Here is a 17,743-nt window from a genome sequence, read left to right as displayed (position 1 = left end):
CCCAGTCTAGCAGCTATGTCCAGTTCAGCCAGTAATGGTGTCACCAAACCACTCTTGGCGATGCACATTGAAGCCCCCCACCAGAGTAAATTCTGTGCCCTTGCCAACCTCCGTGCTTCCTCCAAGTAATGTTCAACATGGAGGATTTCTGATTCATCAGCTGAGGGAGGACAGTACGTGGTAATCAGCAAGAGTTTTCCTTGTCTATGTTTGGTCAGATGCCATGAGACTTCATGAGGTCTGGAGTCGATGTTGAGGACTCAGCTCTCGATTGTAAACCACTGTGCCGCCACCTCTGCTAGGTCTGTCCTGCCAGTGGGACATTATCTGTAAGGCATGATTCCGTGAGGATGACAATGTCAGGCTGATGACTAGTCTGTGAAACAGCTTTCCCAATTTTGGCACTAGCCCCCAGATGTTAGTAAGGAGGACTTTGAAGCGTCGACAGATCTGAATTTGCTGCTGTCGTTTCCGGTGCCTAGGTTGATGCCAGGTGGTCCGTCAATTCCTTTTATGAGACTTTGTAGCGGTTTGATACAACTGAGTGGCTTGCTAGGCCATTTGCTGTGGGTTTGGAGTCACATGTAGGCCAGACCAGGTAAGGATGGCAGATTTCCTTCCCTAAAGGACATTAATGATGGGTTTTTACAATAATCGACAATGATTTCATGGTCATCATTAATCTTTTAATACCAGATTTTAATTGAATTGAAATTACTCTGGGTCTCAGGATTACTAGTCTAGTGACAATACCACTATGCCACCATCTCATATCATGACATTACTATCTACAGTTAATCCAAATTGGTTGATTCCTGCTCCCTTCTGTTTTTTTTCTTACAGTCTTGCAATCTCAGGTAGCTACAGGTATTGGTTGATTCAAAATAGTACTAACAAATCTAACACTGAAGAATATATGCAAGCTGAATTTCGTAGCTGATTCCTTTGCCATCTTTTGTAAAGCAACTGAATATGTTAAATTGAATTTTTATGTAATATGTTTCTTCACCCCTCCCACACCTCCCCATTTTTTTCTGCTATCTTTGACCACCATTACTGGACTGACAATTCAGTCATTCAACCCGTTCTTCAACCTCTGCCGAGCTCTGGAGTCAAGGTGCCTTACAGCAATATGTATTACATAAAATGCAGGGTAAGCACTAATCCCAATATTGTACACATAGGCTGACACTTCAATACAGTATTGAGAGTGTTACACTGTTAAAGATGCTGGCTTTCAGATAAGCTGTTAAACTGAGACCATATCTGTTCTCCCAGGTGGACATAAAAGATACCATAGATAAAAACAAAAAAACTGCAGATGCTGGAAATCCAAAACAAAAACAGAATTACCTGGAAAAACTCAGCAGGTCTGGCAGCATCGGTGCTGCCAGACCTGCTGAGTTTTTCCAGGTAATTCTGTTTTTGTTATAAAAGATACCATGCTACTTTTTAAAAGAACAGGGGGGGTTACCAGTGTCCTGGCCAATACTTACCTTTCAAACTGCATCACTGGAACAGATTATCTAGTCATTTAATCTTGTTGCGGTTTGTCACAGTGTGCCGTTCATAATTTGGCGACAGCATTTCTCTTTTTTACAACAGAACTTATTGCTTAGTGCTTCATTGTGAAAAATGCTATATAAAATGTAATTCTTTTTCTTTACCTTTGTGGTAAAATGACCTGTGACAGATCCTAGAATATGTCCATTGAATCATAGAATTTGAAACACATTGAGGTCTTTTTAATCTATCATGCCTGTGCCAGTGTAAACTCATCTTAAACTTTCAATTCTAATATGAAGTCTCTACACTTCACCCACCTATTTATATTTTCTTTTTTAAAATATTAGAATTTTTGATGGCTTCAATAGCCATTTGTTGTAAAGTATCCCATGTTTTAACAATTGCGTGAACTTCCCCCTACATTAGTCCAGTGATGCTTCTCAGCCATTGCACCCTTATTATTATTCACACTGGTTGGTGAATTGATGTTTCATTATTCAGCATCTCAAAACCATGCCTTATTTTGAAAATGTCTATTAGACTCCCCCCTCTTTTGACATTCTTTTCTCCAGTGGAAAAAGCTCAATATTTTTACTTCATGATTCCAAAATCTCAATCCTGGTATCATTCTCAGGAATCTTTTGCTCCTCGCTTAGGGTGTGAAAGAATTAATAATTTCAATGAATATGCTGTTTCAGATTTTATTAAGAAATAAATTAACACAGGATGACTTGTGGCCAGAATATTGAACGAGGACAAGGGCAGAGATAGGAAAAGCAGCACAGTTAGATGCGGTGGATTCTGATGATGTGCTGAGTTAGATGCTCCATCCATTTGAACAAGAAGGGCCACCAGACAAGTGAGTCATCATTTCGATTCCATGCACAGTGGAGTTGCATGGAATTACAGCAAGCCTTCCACCAAAAAGCCTTTGGTATCTCTATGAAGAGCCTGGGTAATGTGAGCTATTAGGGCTAGATGGAGCTGGTTAATACAAGGCCATTGGTCCAAAGTAAGAGATGGACAATAGCAGTTTAAGTCAGGTAACATTCATGGCTTTTACAGCACAAAGCATGAGAAAATGACAATAGTAAGTTATTGTTGAAAGGACACAACCTCAGCTTTTTAAAATTCACCCTTGGGGTGTGGCCATCACTGGCAAAGCTAGCTGACATTTATTATCCATTCCAGCTGCCTCTGACTTTGACAAAATTGAGTGTTTCCAAGGCCGTATCAGATTGCAGTTAAGAGTCAACAATGTAATTCTGGGACTGGAGTCACATACAGGTCTGTTAGCGTAAGGATGGCAGGTTTCCTGTCCGAAATAAATTAGTTGGATTTTTATGCTTCATGGTCATGCCGATACCAGCTTTTTATTTCAGATATTTTAAAATCAGTTCAAATTCAAAAATTGCCATCAAGGGATTTGAACTCAAATTCTCTGTCTTACTCATCCAAAAACGTCATCACTACCAGAGAACTAACCACGTTAATATCATTAGAAGTAAAGGTCAAGTCCATTTATTATTTTTTCTGTTTTCAAGAAGAAAAAGGTATGTTCAGTTAACTATTACAAGTGGAAGTATCTATTGATATTGCTTATCTGTTCTTTCTAATAAGCCTGTTCAGTAATTTAAATTTTAATTGTAATCTGATAGAACATTTATTCTACTGCTTCTTGAAGTTTTGGCAATTACAAAGTGCTTGTGACATATATAGAAAACTAAATGCATTTCAATGACATCAGGGTTTTGACATTAGGGTCCATGCATTAACAAACCTCCAGGGCCACTCAGCTCCTGACCTCATTACAGCCCTTGTCCAAATAGGAACAAATTAGCTTAACTCAAGGGGGGAGGTAAGAGTGACTGCCCTTGACATCAAGGCAGCATTTGACATCAAGGAGCCCGAGCAAAATGGAGTCAATGGGAATCAAGTAGAAAACTCTCCACTAGTTGGAGTCATATCTAGCACAAAGCAAGATGGCTGTGCTTGTTGGAGGTCAATCATCTCAGTCCCAGGACAACACTGCAAGTGTTCCTCAGGGTAATGTCCTAGGCACAACCGTTTTTAGCTGCTTCATCAATGACCTTCCCTCTATCATAAGGTCAGGAGTGGGAATGTTCACTGATGATTGCACAATGTTCAGCACATTCACAACTCCTTGGATACTGATGCAGTCGGTGTCCACATGCAGCAAGACACAGATAACATTAGGCCCAGGCTGATAAGTGACACGTAACATTTGCGCCACACAAGTGTGGGGCAATGACCATCTGCGACAAGAGAGAATCAAACCATCTCCCCATGACATTCAAAGGCATTACCGTTGCTGAAGCCACCCCCACTATCAACAATCGGTGGGGGGGGGGGTTACCATTGACCAGAAACTGAACTGGACTAGCCATACAAATGCTGTGGCTACGAAAGCAGGTAAGAGACTGAGAATTCTGCAGTGAGTAACTCACCTCCTAACTCCTCAAAGTATGTCCACCATTACAAGGCTCAAATTAGGAGTGTGGTGGAATACTTTCCACTTGCCTGGATGAGTGCAGCTCCAACAATACTCAAGAAGCTCAACATCATCCAGGACAAAGCATCTCATCCACCACCTTAAACATTTTCTCCCTCCCCCACCGATGCGCAATGGCAGTAGTGTGTACCATCTACAAGATGAATTGCAGGAATTCACCAAGGCTCCTTCAGCAGCTCCGTCCAAACCTGCGATCTCTACCCCCTAGAACAACAAGGGCAGCAGATGCCTGGGAACACTACCACCTGAAAGGCACACACTATCCTAATTTGGAACTATATTGCCGTTCCTTCACTGTCACTGGGTCAACTTATTTATGAAAGGCCAGCAAATCTTACACTAAAACTAGATGTAATGGGTGCTCAGCAGGACCATAGTAAAATGTCTTCCTCTTTCACCAGCTAAATCAGATGATGGCAATGAGGAGTACAGGATACCCATTCCATGCCAGGACTATATAGCATAATTCACTTTCTACCTACTATCCAGAGCTGAGCAGCTCTGTGAGCACCACATGGTCTGTAGTGGTTCAAGAAGGCAGCTCGCCACCACCTTCTCAAGGGCAATTAGGGATGGGCAATAAATGCTGGCCTAGTCAGCTATGTCCACACCCCATGAAAAAATAAAAAGGGTGGATATGGAATGTGGTCTTGATTATTAAGGTTTTTGAATCTGGAAACAAGAGGAACATCTGAGCAGAGAATAGCAGAACAGCACTCGTGTTAATGAACTTTTCTATTCAGTTTGAAGATCTATGTATCTCATCTTCAAAGCTATCCTTCACTATTAAGCAGTTCAGGTATAATTAATCTTGCGTGTCTAACCAAACTACCGTATTTCACATTTCTCTGTATCTGTCATCTATATGCATTTTCCACTAATCTGTTTATATTTTCCTGCAAACTCTTCCTTCCAGTTTGTGAAAGCTCCTAATTTGGTATCATCAGCAAACTCCAAAATCATTTCTCTACAGCTTAAGTCTATTCAGGGCTAACAGAAGAAAGGTAGCTTTCAAAGAGGCAGATCTGGATGTCCTGCTAACAGAGATATCCAGAAAGCTTAGGTTGTACCAGGGGAATGACTTTTGAGCACAAACCTTATGTTGGGAAGAAGCCATCAAAATCTTCGGAAAGAAGACCAAAGAGGACAATGGAGGAGGAGGAAACTCCAGCCCAGCAGTTCCTGTCTTACCCTTTCTCTTATTTATGGAAGGCCAGCAAATCTAACACTAAAACTAGATGTAATGGCTGCTCAGCAGGGCCATAGTAAAATGTCTTCCTCTTTCACCAGCTAAATCAGATGGTAATGTAGAGCACAGGATATCCACTCCATGCCAGGACTATACAGCATAATTCACTTTTTACTTTCAGACTATCAGCACAGATACATTCAGAGGAACAAAAAAAGGAGGAACGTGTCACCTGAAGAGTTTATTTATAAAGTTTTACAGCTGATGAGCCAGGGTATCCAGATCTCCCAGGTCCTTTCATTGCATCAAGCATTAGTGATCATGCCAACCAACCAACATTGAGGTAGCATATAGATTAGGATTTAGAGCACCAACCTCAATTCAGTTTCACCAAGAAGGAAGCATTGCGATGCATTTGGAACATGCACGTAGTGTTTACCTATTAAAAATATACTGGCACTAAAGTTGTTATTTGTACAGAGTGTTCTTGAAAAAGTTGGGAACAGGTTTCATCAGGTGGCATGAGTAACGGATTTGCAAATTGCATTTAAAATGAAAGGCATTGTGTTGAGGTTATTGGGTCAACATAGTCAATAGTGTTAATGCAGTAAGGCACAATTCCAACATATGAGATCATCTGCATGAACTTTCCTTGCAGACAACTTATTCTTCTCTGACTACTTCCCATGCTGTGCCTGGGTGCCCTCTGCAGCCTCTTCATGTTGCCTCTTTGCAAGGTGAAGTTGTGCACCAGAATACCCTATGCTATTTGAAACCTTAGCAGGGCAGTACAGTAGAATGTTCCCCAACACCTCCCCTGAATCACAACAGCAAGTGCCACAAAGACACATCTAAGACCACAGTGGGAACAGGATAAAAACGGAAACAAAGTTTCCAGTGACCTATGTTGCAATCTAAATCTTTAAAGTGACCTTGAAATGGAGCACAGCACCTAGCAACCCTCAACAACCAATTTATATGGTTGGGGAAACTAAACAATGTTAAATGGACAGAAATAACAGAAAATTGATTTAATGGCATATCATGTTCCTTTACATGCATCTGGCTTAATGTCACCAGCGCCCATGTGCCCCTGGCCTCAACTGCATTACCTTCCAGCAACCTCAGGCTTCAGCAGTACTCTCAGAACCTGGGGACACTGTTCAATCCTCAGCCTCCTCTGCTGCCGCTACTCAGTTACTAAGAGGCTTTTTACCACTTCTGCGACATTACTCACCTCCATCTCTCCTCCCACAAACTTAACCACTAGTCTATTTCTTCATTTTCTCAAGGTGGAATCTCCTGAAAACTATTCTAACCTGCCTTGTTACTTCACCCCTCAAACACATTCAACTAATTCAAAACACTGAGCCTACATTCTTAGCCACTAAAAGTACCTCACTCCCATCCTCTCCACTGCCTCTGTAAATTAATATCACTTTCAACTAAGAACAGAAAATGCTGGAATTACTCAGCAGGTCAGGCGCATCTGTGGTGAGAAAGGGAATTAACATTCCAGGTCACTAACCCTTCATTATTGTGACCTGAGATGTTAACTCTGTTTCTCTCTACAAATGCTGGCTGACCTGAGTCCTACATTCTCTGTTTTTATTTCAGATTTCCAGCATCTGCAGAATTTTGCTTTTCAAATCCTTGACATCACCCTCTCCTGCCTCAAGACAGAATGGCAATATATAATCAATAAAGGGGAAAAAAAACATAAAAGATTTCTTCAAGTAGGAATAACAGGTTACTATGGATGATATAGCCTAAACATATTTTGGTCTATTTCATGAAATAACAAGCATATCCTATCAGGGATTGGGAGATGAAGAGTGATATTAGTCTGACTATCAGCCTTATGCCACATATTGAAGTACCGATGACCAGTAAACTTGAAAATATCTTCTTCTTCTTAGGCATTCCTTTGAGTTTGAGGATGGATTGCTTTCACTCTGGTTTGATGGGTTCTGAGATGACTGATTAAGTCCAACATGTGATCTGCAGATTCTGCCACATGCAGGGAAGGTTATGCTTGAAGGGTCAGTTTGAGAGTTGTTTGGAAGTTTGTGCACACTCTCCAATGTGTCAACTTCACCTCTACATGTTCCCAGCATGTTCAGTGCCTTCCCAAATGAACCTTCCCCATTTTTGGAGTCCCTGGCCTGTGACCGACCAGGGATATATAATTCTTCATGGATGCTTTGAAGATATTCCTAAAACGTTTCTGCTGTCCTCCTGGGAATCTCCTGCGGTGACTGAGTTTCTTCGGCAGTCTGGGGTCAGGCGTACGAACAATGTGCCCTGTCCAGTGGAGCTGGTTTTGAATGATTAGTACCTCGATGTTGGGCATATTGGCTGGGAGAAGATGCTGTTGTTGAACTACCTTTCTTGCCACCAGATTTGGAGGATCTTGTGATGGCACCACTGGTGGTACTTCTCCAGTGCTTTGAGGTGCTTGCTACAGGTTGTCCAAGTCTCCGAGCATATAGGAGTATGAAACATACTCAGATATGAAACATCAAATACAGTAAACGCTTCTACAATTTATTTTAAAAATTAAATTCTAGTGTTTCAAATTATTTTGCGAAGTAGCACATGTTGGACAAGTTTTATATTTTTTCCATTTAATAAGTTTATTTTACAATAAAAACAATATGTGGAAATAATGCTAATTTCTCATATCCAAAATTTTACAACACATTCACAGCTTTGGACCAAATGTTAACTTTACAAGCAAAAATAAAATATCAGTATACTGTCAAAGTTTGTTATTTTACACACACTTGGAATTCTTTGATCAGGATCCATCAGGTACTACAGTTCCTATATTTTATTCAGGATGCAGTTGCTTTCAATGTGCCAAAGGGAACCTGCCTGAACACTGGGAATTAGAGTAAAAGATAGAGCAACTCAATCAACAGGAGATACAGCTGAAACTTATTACATCAGAATATGTTGCTGTAACTTAAATCACCATTTTGTGAGACTCCACACATAGTGAAATCCATTGAAGTTGGAATCAAGTGGTGGCTGAGAAAATTACCATATAAATGAGTATCTTTTACTTTGATTGCAATTAAACAGCATTACTATACTACCACTTTAGAAATTTAGTGGAAGTCTCAATAATCCAAATTTACATAACATATTGCTAAAAGAAGCTGGAGTAGCTTGGCCTAAATAAGTTTGAGTAAAATTAACAAACATGACTTTAAGCAGCAGGTTTGTAGAAGCAAAAAAAAACAAAAAAATCTAACAAATGTCTAAAATAAATATTCATGCCTCACATGCTCTAATAGTTTTAAAAATATAAGCACAAATATGATTTCTCTCTTCCCCCATCCAAAAATATAGTCTTATGTATCAATGAACGAAACTATTTTACCAGTGCTAAGTGATCACTAAATTTCCTGTGAAAAGGCAATGTTTTTTACGTTAGATTTAATCACATCATAATCTGCCCATCTCATTAAAACTATTTAAAACATGTTTTCTACTTATATTCCCTCAAGATTAAAAACCATATGAGGAAGAAATCAAATAAGCATTGCTTTGCATTCAGTGAAATATTGCACAAAATGACTATGTATTCAACTATCAGCATTTGTAAACAAAAGCAAATGAAAGTCACTAATGCGTTTATTTCTATTTGATTTTTCCCTCACCCTTGCAAGAGATCGTTAAATTGCATACTTTTCAATCCTTTGAAAATGAAGCTTTCTTTCTTCCGCACACAGTTTGCAATCTCTGCCTCTATTGAAGTACTGGAATTGTGATGAAAAGAAATTAGCATTTACACACCTATAATCACATCATTTTCTTTGTGGACTAGAGTGTGTTTGTTGGTTCTATGCCAAATTCAAGGAAACTATCCTTTTACAAAAGGATCAAAGCTAATGTACTAAGCATTGATTGAAATATTTATATTTCCATAAAGCTTAATATGTTTTAAAAATAAGGCTGATTCAAAACATAGTAGCTAATTCTTAGATTGCTGCGATGATCTTAGGCTTCAATTTAATATATTTTTAATAGCTAATCAAATATGTGGGATGTAAAAATATACAGTACAACAGCTCTTACATATAATTAATTCAAGGATATGTACCCAGAAATTTGGCACTGCTCCTGCATGAATTGTCAGTGAGCTAATGGGGAGAGGAAGTTCAGGCAGAACCGATTTCTACCAGGCTTTCTCTCCTTTTTGGCCTTTGAGAAATTCCAAGTGGGGAGGGTACCAGTTGGTTATTCTGTCACACCCTACCCCTCTCCCTCCATCATTGTAATGTCACTGGTGGAATGCTGGGCTTGCCTAGAAAGCCTGTCAGTTCTGCCTAGCATCCAGGAAGTAGTACTGATCTATGAAGCAGGCATACTTGTTATACAAATGCTTTGTGTGGGTCCCATAGTGTCATATCCAAATGGCTGTTGATCTGAGATAGATTGATTGCTGTCTGTGCGAATTAATGCAAGATTCTGTTTCCACACTAACCTGAATCAACTGAGCAGCAAGGACAACATGCTGAGATCCCACTGGCTCTACAGGGTGAGCGTCCTAGCTGTCCCTATTGTTCAGATAGGCCTTCCTGGAATTTGGGATAGAGCAAGCAGGTGGGTAGAAACCCCATCCGAACACACTTTTGGAGGTGGAAGTCTTCTGGAATTTCTAACCTCTCAGTTTCTAATGACTATCTTCATTTATTTGTGAGTTCACTTTATGGTACTCCCATTGCCCTAAATTCTTTGCTTTGAACACAAAAACTACAACTACCCTATTAAATGCACAGTCCCACTTTGAAAATTCTCTTGGGGAGAGTCCTATCCATTGTAGTCATCTAGATGAACTTCTTGTTCTGCCAAAGCAGCAAGAAAGCAGACTCTATATGCTATATAATTGTAACAGCATTCAATTAGCATACATAGCAGTAGTTATATAGTTGAGTCATAAGGCTTGTCTTTGACGCAAAATTGTGTAATGTTAGAAATTATAAGTTTATACCTATACTGAATTGCAGATAACTAGTTTTTCCAAGCAGATAATAAGTCACCTTGGATAAAATTGAAAATGGTGGCACATCATGTTCAGGGGTTTTCACTAAGTGGGTCATCTTGATTTTCTGCCAGCCAGTCAAGAACAGCATCAGCAGGAGTTTGAGAGTAAGGCACCTATACCAACCTCACCATGACAGGAGTTTGTGGCCCAGGAGGGAATAGCAAGAGGAGAAAACTAAAATAACCCCCAAAAAACAGAAAATTATTTTGTATATTTCATGCTTAAATGGTGTACTTGTTCCATTACATGAGTCTTATACTTCCATCTCAGATGTGCTTTTTCCAATGTGGAAATTTCTGGTTTGAGTTATTTTCATGGGGTGGGTGAATGTTAAGGACAGTTTAGATGTGTAATATTCAAGACCCAAATGGATCATCTGAAAATACACTAAACTCTTACAGTGCCAGAGCATTAAAACCAGAGTAAACAAAGCCATACAAATTGTTAATTTGTGTAACCTGCACAATATTCTGATTTCAAATCAGCTCACAAGAATGAAAGTAGTGTGAAACATGCCCTTAGAACATATGATAAATGATAAAAGAAAACACCATTTCAAACTTCCTTGGTGTCAAGTGTGGTACTGAACTGCAACTGTTGATCATTTATAATTGAACTTAGTTCCAGTTGTTACAAACCTTCTATCTCTCAAATGCAGGGCTGTATCCTTGGGTGTTACATTAATATGCAAAGTAGTGTGATGAAGCACATTCCTTATGCCCACCCAAGCATGGGTGAGAAGTTATTTTCCTACATAGCATTGCTAATGCAACATTCATCTTTGGAGTGCACAGGAAGGCCACAACTGTGAAATTCAGTGCAGGAAGCAGCAGATAGATGAGCCAACATGCTCTGACTAATATGGAAACACATTCGGTCACTCAGTACCGGGTTTTGCTTCCTCAGGACTATCTCCAGGTCTGAAACAAAAACAGACAAGAAAGACAATAGTTATCAACATGCAAAATGCACTGACCAATATTCTCCAGCTGTTACAACAGACATAACTTTTCACAGAAATTTAAAACAAATTCTAAGTCTTTTCACCAAAAGTTACATTTTTTTATAAACTTCAATTTCTTTTATGAAGCAGTGCGAGACAAATATAGGATCAGTGTGTAACAGAAACTCTTTGTGCGCAAAGACATAGAAATTGCAACCATCATTTGTCTAATTCAGTTATAATGATGGTGTCATGCACACATAAATAAACTCTGGCCATGCTCTATTTGGTGTAAGGAGTGGTTTTAAAAATGGTCCAGAATGCATACAATACCGATTATTTAATGATCATCTACAGTTAACTTAATTTTACATCTTGCCTACATTTATTTTCCTCTCATGTACACTTGTCACTACTCAAATAAAAAAATGTAAAAATAAGGTGCAAAATTGCTATTCTTAAATGGCTGTCAGGATTCCCGACAAATCACACTTCTATTCATAAATAATATTTTTTGTTGAATGCAAGAGCTCTGCTTGAAATAAATCTTAGTCAACCCAATATGGTCCAAAATAAAAACAAAATATATCTAATTTGGCAAAAAATTGGCAATTTTACTCAAAGGTCACAGAATGACCATTGTTAGAAATAGATTGGGGGCAGGACTAAAGTATGTAAGAGGAGCAAAATGAAGGGTGGCATTCCTGGGTGACATGAAGAGGAGGAGAAAGGAGAGGAGGCGCAAGAGAGGCCAGAAGAAGGGTCCATAGAAATAGCCAATATGTGCACAGAAATGTACACAAAGGGAATCAAGTTACACAGGCACGGCAAAAGATTAGGAGAGATATACTATGATTGGAAACGGAGGGCAGAAAGGAGACAATATCAGAGAATCTAAAGTTCTCTGAGGTCCAATAGTGGAAAGAAGTTGACTTTAGCTTGGGTGAAGTCAGTTTGGGGCACCAATAAACAAATCTTGAAGTTCGGAGACAGTTTTGAAGAGGAATTGAATGAAGGAACTGTTTGAGAGTCAGAGTATTAGTAGAAGCACTGCTGGAAAACAAGGAGCTACGCAAGTGTAGAGTGTCAAACATAAGCTAATACTGGCTGATCCAGGAGTCCAGCAGAGGTGAGTACTAGCCTCAAGGTTAGTTATGCACAAGGTTAGTTAGCAGCAGGTTCAACATCATCATCATCATCAGCAGATGAATGAAAACCACAGAGTGAAATACAAGGACCAGGAGAAGTGAAGTCCAGGAAGCCTGGCAATGGTAAAAGGTGATCAGTACAGGTGAGATCACTGTTCTAAGGGAGCTTATGAGGTGACGAAGGGAGCAGGAGAAGAAGTTTGAATCACCTATTTAACCCAATCTGGCAAATGCAATGGAGGAAACATTAAAGGAAGTGCTTACTGATTATTTCTTAAACTCTAGACTCTAGCAGCATATATATGCACAGCTGCTTTAATACATATTTAATTTTAAATATATATATATCTATATATAAAAATATACATATACACACACATATATATACATACACACAACCATTACTCTTTGTTAGTAAATTTGTGCTTTATATGGGTTCATGTGGGCTCTAGGCGTGGACGTGGAGGAGGTAGCAATTAAAAGAATTTAGTAACTTACGTAAGGCTTCTGTCAAAAGGCAGTAAATAAGGGTTTAGATTGATACCTGGAAATCAACAGTGATCCCACAGCGCTGTGTAGGAAGTAACGCCTGAAGAAATGTGAGGCACAAAATGTATACATGGACGCAGCACTTTAAGAACATGAGTGATAGATATTATAGAGATCACTTATATAGATGTGTCCTGACTGATCCTTTTTATTCATAATTCCAATCAAAGAAAAATTTAAAATTATTCATGCAGATTTTCATTTTGGGTAAAATAAAAGGTAACATTTCTTGCTTTGGCAGAATCCAGGAATTATGATCAGATTTTCGGTACAATGAACATCTCCACTTAATTCATGCAAAACAGTACAATTCATTCCCTTCCATTATTACACACAAGTTTTACTCCAGAGCTACACATGTCAAACCAATCAGTTCTTCAGGATATAAAACCATTCTGGGTCAACCTCATTTAAGCTAAATGCCAGGATTGAAAGCAGGTTTGCGGTATTCATGAGGGGACTTTTACCAGAATTACTTATCATTGGAAAGATAAATATTAAAATTTTTCATGTTACGTGGGATCATAATGATTCGACTCTCTGAAGCACAGGAAAACTGAATCCATTGACTTAATTGCTAAAGTGGGCAAATGAGTGTCAGCCAGCAAGTTCCAGCAAAAATATCTCCCATGAGCAGAATAAAGACAAGCATCTCAAACTGGGGGTGCATTGCACACCAATTTTAACACTGGAGAAAAATGGCTCCTCCTAACTTAAACAAAAACAAAAATACCTGAAAAAACGCAGCAGGTCTGACAGCATCTGCGGAGAGGAATACAGTTGACATTTCAAGTCCATATGACTCTTTATCAGAGTCATACGGACTCGAAACGTTAACTGTATTCCTCTCCGCAGATGCTGTCAGATCTGAGTTTTTCCACGTATTTTTGTTTTTGTTTCATATTTCCAGCATCCGCAGTATTTTGCTTTTATCCTCCTAACTTAACACTAATGTGTTACACTCAATGGTGCTTTAGACGCCTTGTGCTAGAAAATATTTCATTTTTATTGATGGTTTTTGAAGCCTTCCAAAGTAGGTTCTAGCTGATCATCAAAAAAGGAGCAACACAATGTGTGATCACTGACATTTTTACAGCTATGCCACATGAAAACAGATGTTCGAAAAGGTGCATGTGCATAAAGCAGAATATATTAGTTAGCAGATATAACTCCGACATTAAGTCAAGAACGGACTGCAAAAACCAGTTTAATTGTCTGGATGTTATTTACGCCAAATTAAGAACCAGTTCTGCAGAGGTCAAGGGTTTTGCATGCAGTGGTGTCTATTTAAACATCTTAAGATTTAATATGATCAATTGGCCTGATAAAACACAACTCATTTTACTTATTTCTATCTCTCCAGTTCCAAAGAAGAGTCATATTGGGCTCTAAATGTTAACTCTGTTTCTCTCTCCACAGATGCTGTCAGGCCTGATGAGTTTTTCCAACACTTTGTTTTTATTTCAGACCTCCAGCATCCACATTATTTTGCTTTCATTTTATTCAGTGCTGCTAATTTGTTACAAAACATGGACAATGCAGGATAAAAGTCAGGACTTTAAACAGAGGGTGAAATTCAATTTCTATGGGTCTTCCAATGAATTAACTGCCCATTACACCCACACTGAATTTCCTTTCTACTGAATAGAATCTCACCCCCATAATTTTAAATACTGAGATTGAATATTTACAACAATAGCCCAGATCTTCTTGTCAGTAGCAGAGAGGGAGTGCGTGCATCTGACTATGATTTAAACTGCCCCCTTACCTTTTTCATGCTGGAACCTTTGGACCTTGTAGTCCTCGCTCCAGCTTCAATCTAGAGGGGAACAAACTTGGGAAGGCCCAGTAGCGAGCTGTAACTACAGTGAAGCCACGTCCTCTTCTTTGTTCATGAGCTGAAGACAAGCCTCTTAAGGTCTGTCTTCAATTCGTTTGCTTGCAGAGTTTTAAATGTCCCATCATCCCCGACACTGCACAATGCCCTCACCAAAAATGTTAACCCATCATCTGCAACCCCCACCAAAGTCACCTCCCGCCGCAATTCTTGAAAATGCATAGTCCGGGGCTAGGGGGTGAGGGAAGAGGGTGAGCCTTGTTGGTATGGGGTGTAGGGGAGGATGGGGGAGGGGGTAGTGAACCTTGTTGGAAGGAGGGGGAAGAGAGTGAGCAATGTCATTGGTGCAGGGGTGGATGAGCATTGTCAGCGGTGTAGAGGGGGAATTGTCAAGAGTGGATTGAGCATTGTTGGTGGTTGACCAGTATTTTGGTGTGGGGCAAGCATTCTTTCGTGTGCCGATGGTGGTGAGCATTTTTCGGTGTTTTGGGGGTTGGGGGTGGTAGGCAGGTGTGGTTGTTGGCTGTTTAGACCTTCCTGATACAGCACTCACTGTTAGTCACTGTCCTGCACCTGAGGTTAACATCTGGAAACGGAGTGAGTAGATATCCACGTCAGTATTGGGCATCAAGGCCAAGTCTCCGACACTAAGGTCAGTGTCAGAGATATTCTCAGAGGGCCCCAGGCAACACAATTCTACAATCAGGAGTTTAAAGTTTCTGGGTAAATATCATGCATGGGTGCAGGCCAGGGCCCCAAAGTACAACAGTGGTGAATCTCAACATTCACTGCTACTGCCATGGGAAGAATCTGCCCAATGATTTTTTAAAAAATTGTTAAACAGTTACCTATTTTAAGTAACAGGTTTTAATAATTTTCCTACATTGTCTAAATTCTAGACTTGAATGAAACAGATGCAGGGGGATTGATGTAGGCTAATTAAGAAGCTCTAGTTGAAACTTACCGATGTATTTGCAAAGGCCAAGGAGTCTGCAAAGGAGTTGGCAATGCTGTTGAAGGACTCATCAACATAGCACTGTATATGTTGGAGGCAACCACTAGGATGCATAATAAGATGGGTCCAATGATCGCACCTTCTAGTCCAAGGTAATAAGCTCCTCCAGCTACTGCCAAACCAGTGAGATACGGGTGACCGCCCCTGTGAAAATAACAAAAACTGCCTTAGGATATTAAATTATACCATTTAGTTCTCATTTTTTGCCAATGCCTATAAAAGCATTATTTTAGGTTCGTTAAGAATTTGGGACAGTATTTAATTACTTCTTGGGCTATTTTTAAAGACTGCAGCATCTGTTCAGAACAATACACTTGCATTATGGGGTGAGCAGTTTCGACTTAAGGGACACCACCCCATGATTGGCCAAGGGCAGCCCCCGAAGAGAGACCCCCCCTTCCTTCCCGCCTTTTAAACACTTAAGTTTGAAAAACAGGCTTCCCACGCCAAATGCTTTTACGATGTGGGCAACGTTTTATCAAGGTCAACTGGCTTCAAAACAAGCCGAACTGACCCTTAATTATTCATTTAAGCATGGGAGGAGAACTTGGAGGTAGACGGGAAGGCGATGGGATGGGCATCCTCCCCATCCGCAAACACACCTCTTAGGGGGGAGGCACGGAAAATTCAGCCCATAGAATCTACAGCACAGAAACCTTACAGCTCAACTGGCCTATGCTGACACTTACGCTCCATAAAAACCTCCTCCCATCCCTCTTCATCCAACCCTATCAGCATACAATTCTATTTTTTTCTCCCTCATGTTATCTATTCCCTCTCAAATGCATTTATTTGCCACAACTGCTTGAGGTACTATGTTCCACATTCTTGGCACTCTTTGGTAAAAAGTTTCTCCTGAATTTATAGGTATTTATTTTATATTTATGGGCACTAGGTTTTGAATCCCTTACAAGTGGAAAGATCTTCTCCAGGTCTAAAAGACTTAGTGCCTTTTGATTAGGCCTGCCATAGTCTCCAGTTCTTCCTCATTTGCCAATTAAACACCCATTCTGCAAATTTATTCATGTTGTCTTATACTTTGTCATAATCTTCCCAATTTGAAGTCATCTGCAAATTTAGAAATTGTATTAGCCTCAAAGACTCTACAGACAAGCTAGGTACAGGGGAGTGCGGACAGCTTTATTCAAAAGAATAAACCAAATGCGGGAGGACATAAGCTTTGAAATTGTTGTAGATCAGAAGAATCTAAGCTGCTCAGACAAAAATGTGCTGCAATATATTTTGCTGGAGAATTATCAGCACAAGGTGCTATAATATTTCATGAACCAAAGTAGCCATTTAGTCAATCTTTCCTAGAAACTTGTAATCTCCCATTCACAGTACCGATCTCTGGAACACAGCTGACAATCACTCAAGATAACAGCCCTCCTATTGTACTTTATATTATGGTCACAAAAATTTAAGCAAAAAGACAAACAATGTTGCAGTACCATATAATAGGAAAAGGTGCATATGCTTGCAGACTGGGTGTACCCAGAGGCATAGTGTGGTTTCCATGCTGGCAGGTCTTCTCTATACACCAGCTACAAGAGAAGTAAAGGGAACAAGGCATATCCTTTACCTTACTTTTATAGATCTCACCAAAGACATCCAACAACGTCAGCAGAGCTCGACAAGATTTTGGGAAAAACTGGCCGAGCTGCTCCCTCAGTCTCACCCACTCCTTCCATGACAACATGCATTGTACAGTATAGTTTGATGGCTCCACTTCTGACAATTGCAGAGTGAAGACTGAAGTGAAACAAGACAGTGTCCTAGCACCCACTCTGTTTGGTATCTTCTTCATGCTCCTGGCTTTCACCTTTCCTGCAGATATGGAAGGAGTCTACTTGCACATTAGGTCAGACGGAAAGTTCTACAATCTATCAAGACTGAAAGTGAAAACAAAAATACATCGCGTCCTGATCAGGGAATTCTTCTATGCTAACGATGCGGTGCTAGTCACC

General features: G+C 39.8%; 1 protein-coding gene across 5 annotated transcripts in view; it reads right to left on the bottom strand.

The window, feature by feature from the left end:
• Nucleotides 1-7,845: 7,845 nt before the first annotated feature.
• tmem245 (transmembrane protein 245) overlaps nucleotides 7,846-17,743 on the bottom strand; it is a 211,362-nt gene continuing 201,464 nt past the window's right edge. For 2 of the 5 annotated variants that reach the window (XM_041183861.1, XM_041183863.1), the window contains 3 exons: nucleotides 17,228-17,320; nucleotides 15,726-15,920; nucleotides 7,846-11,204 (listed from right to left, as the gene is read on the bottom strand). In XM_041183861.1, the coding sequence (XP_041039795.1) occupies nucleotides 11,162-11,204; nucleotides 15,726-15,920; nucleotides 17,228-17,320 (331 nt within the window). In that variant the 3' untranslated portion in view covers nucleotides 7,846-11,161. The remainder of the gene's footprint in view (nucleotides 11,205-15,725; nucleotides 15,921-17,227; nucleotides 17,321-17,743) is intronic. The other 3 variants (XM_041183864.1, XM_041183865.1, XR_005942605.1) reach the window with 2 other exon arrangements.

Source organism: Carcharodon carcharias, chromosome 3 (assembly GCF_017639515.1).
Source record: "Carcharodon carcharias isolate sCarCar2 chromosome 3, sCarCar2.pri, whole genome shotgun sequence".
Taxonomy (NCBI): domain Eukaryota; kingdom Metazoa; phylum Chordata; class Chondrichthyes; order Lamniformes; family Lamnidae; genus Carcharodon; species Carcharodon carcharias.
The sequence above is the reverse complement of the archived record's forward strand: the minus strand, read 5'-3'. Positions and strand labels throughout refer to the sequence as shown.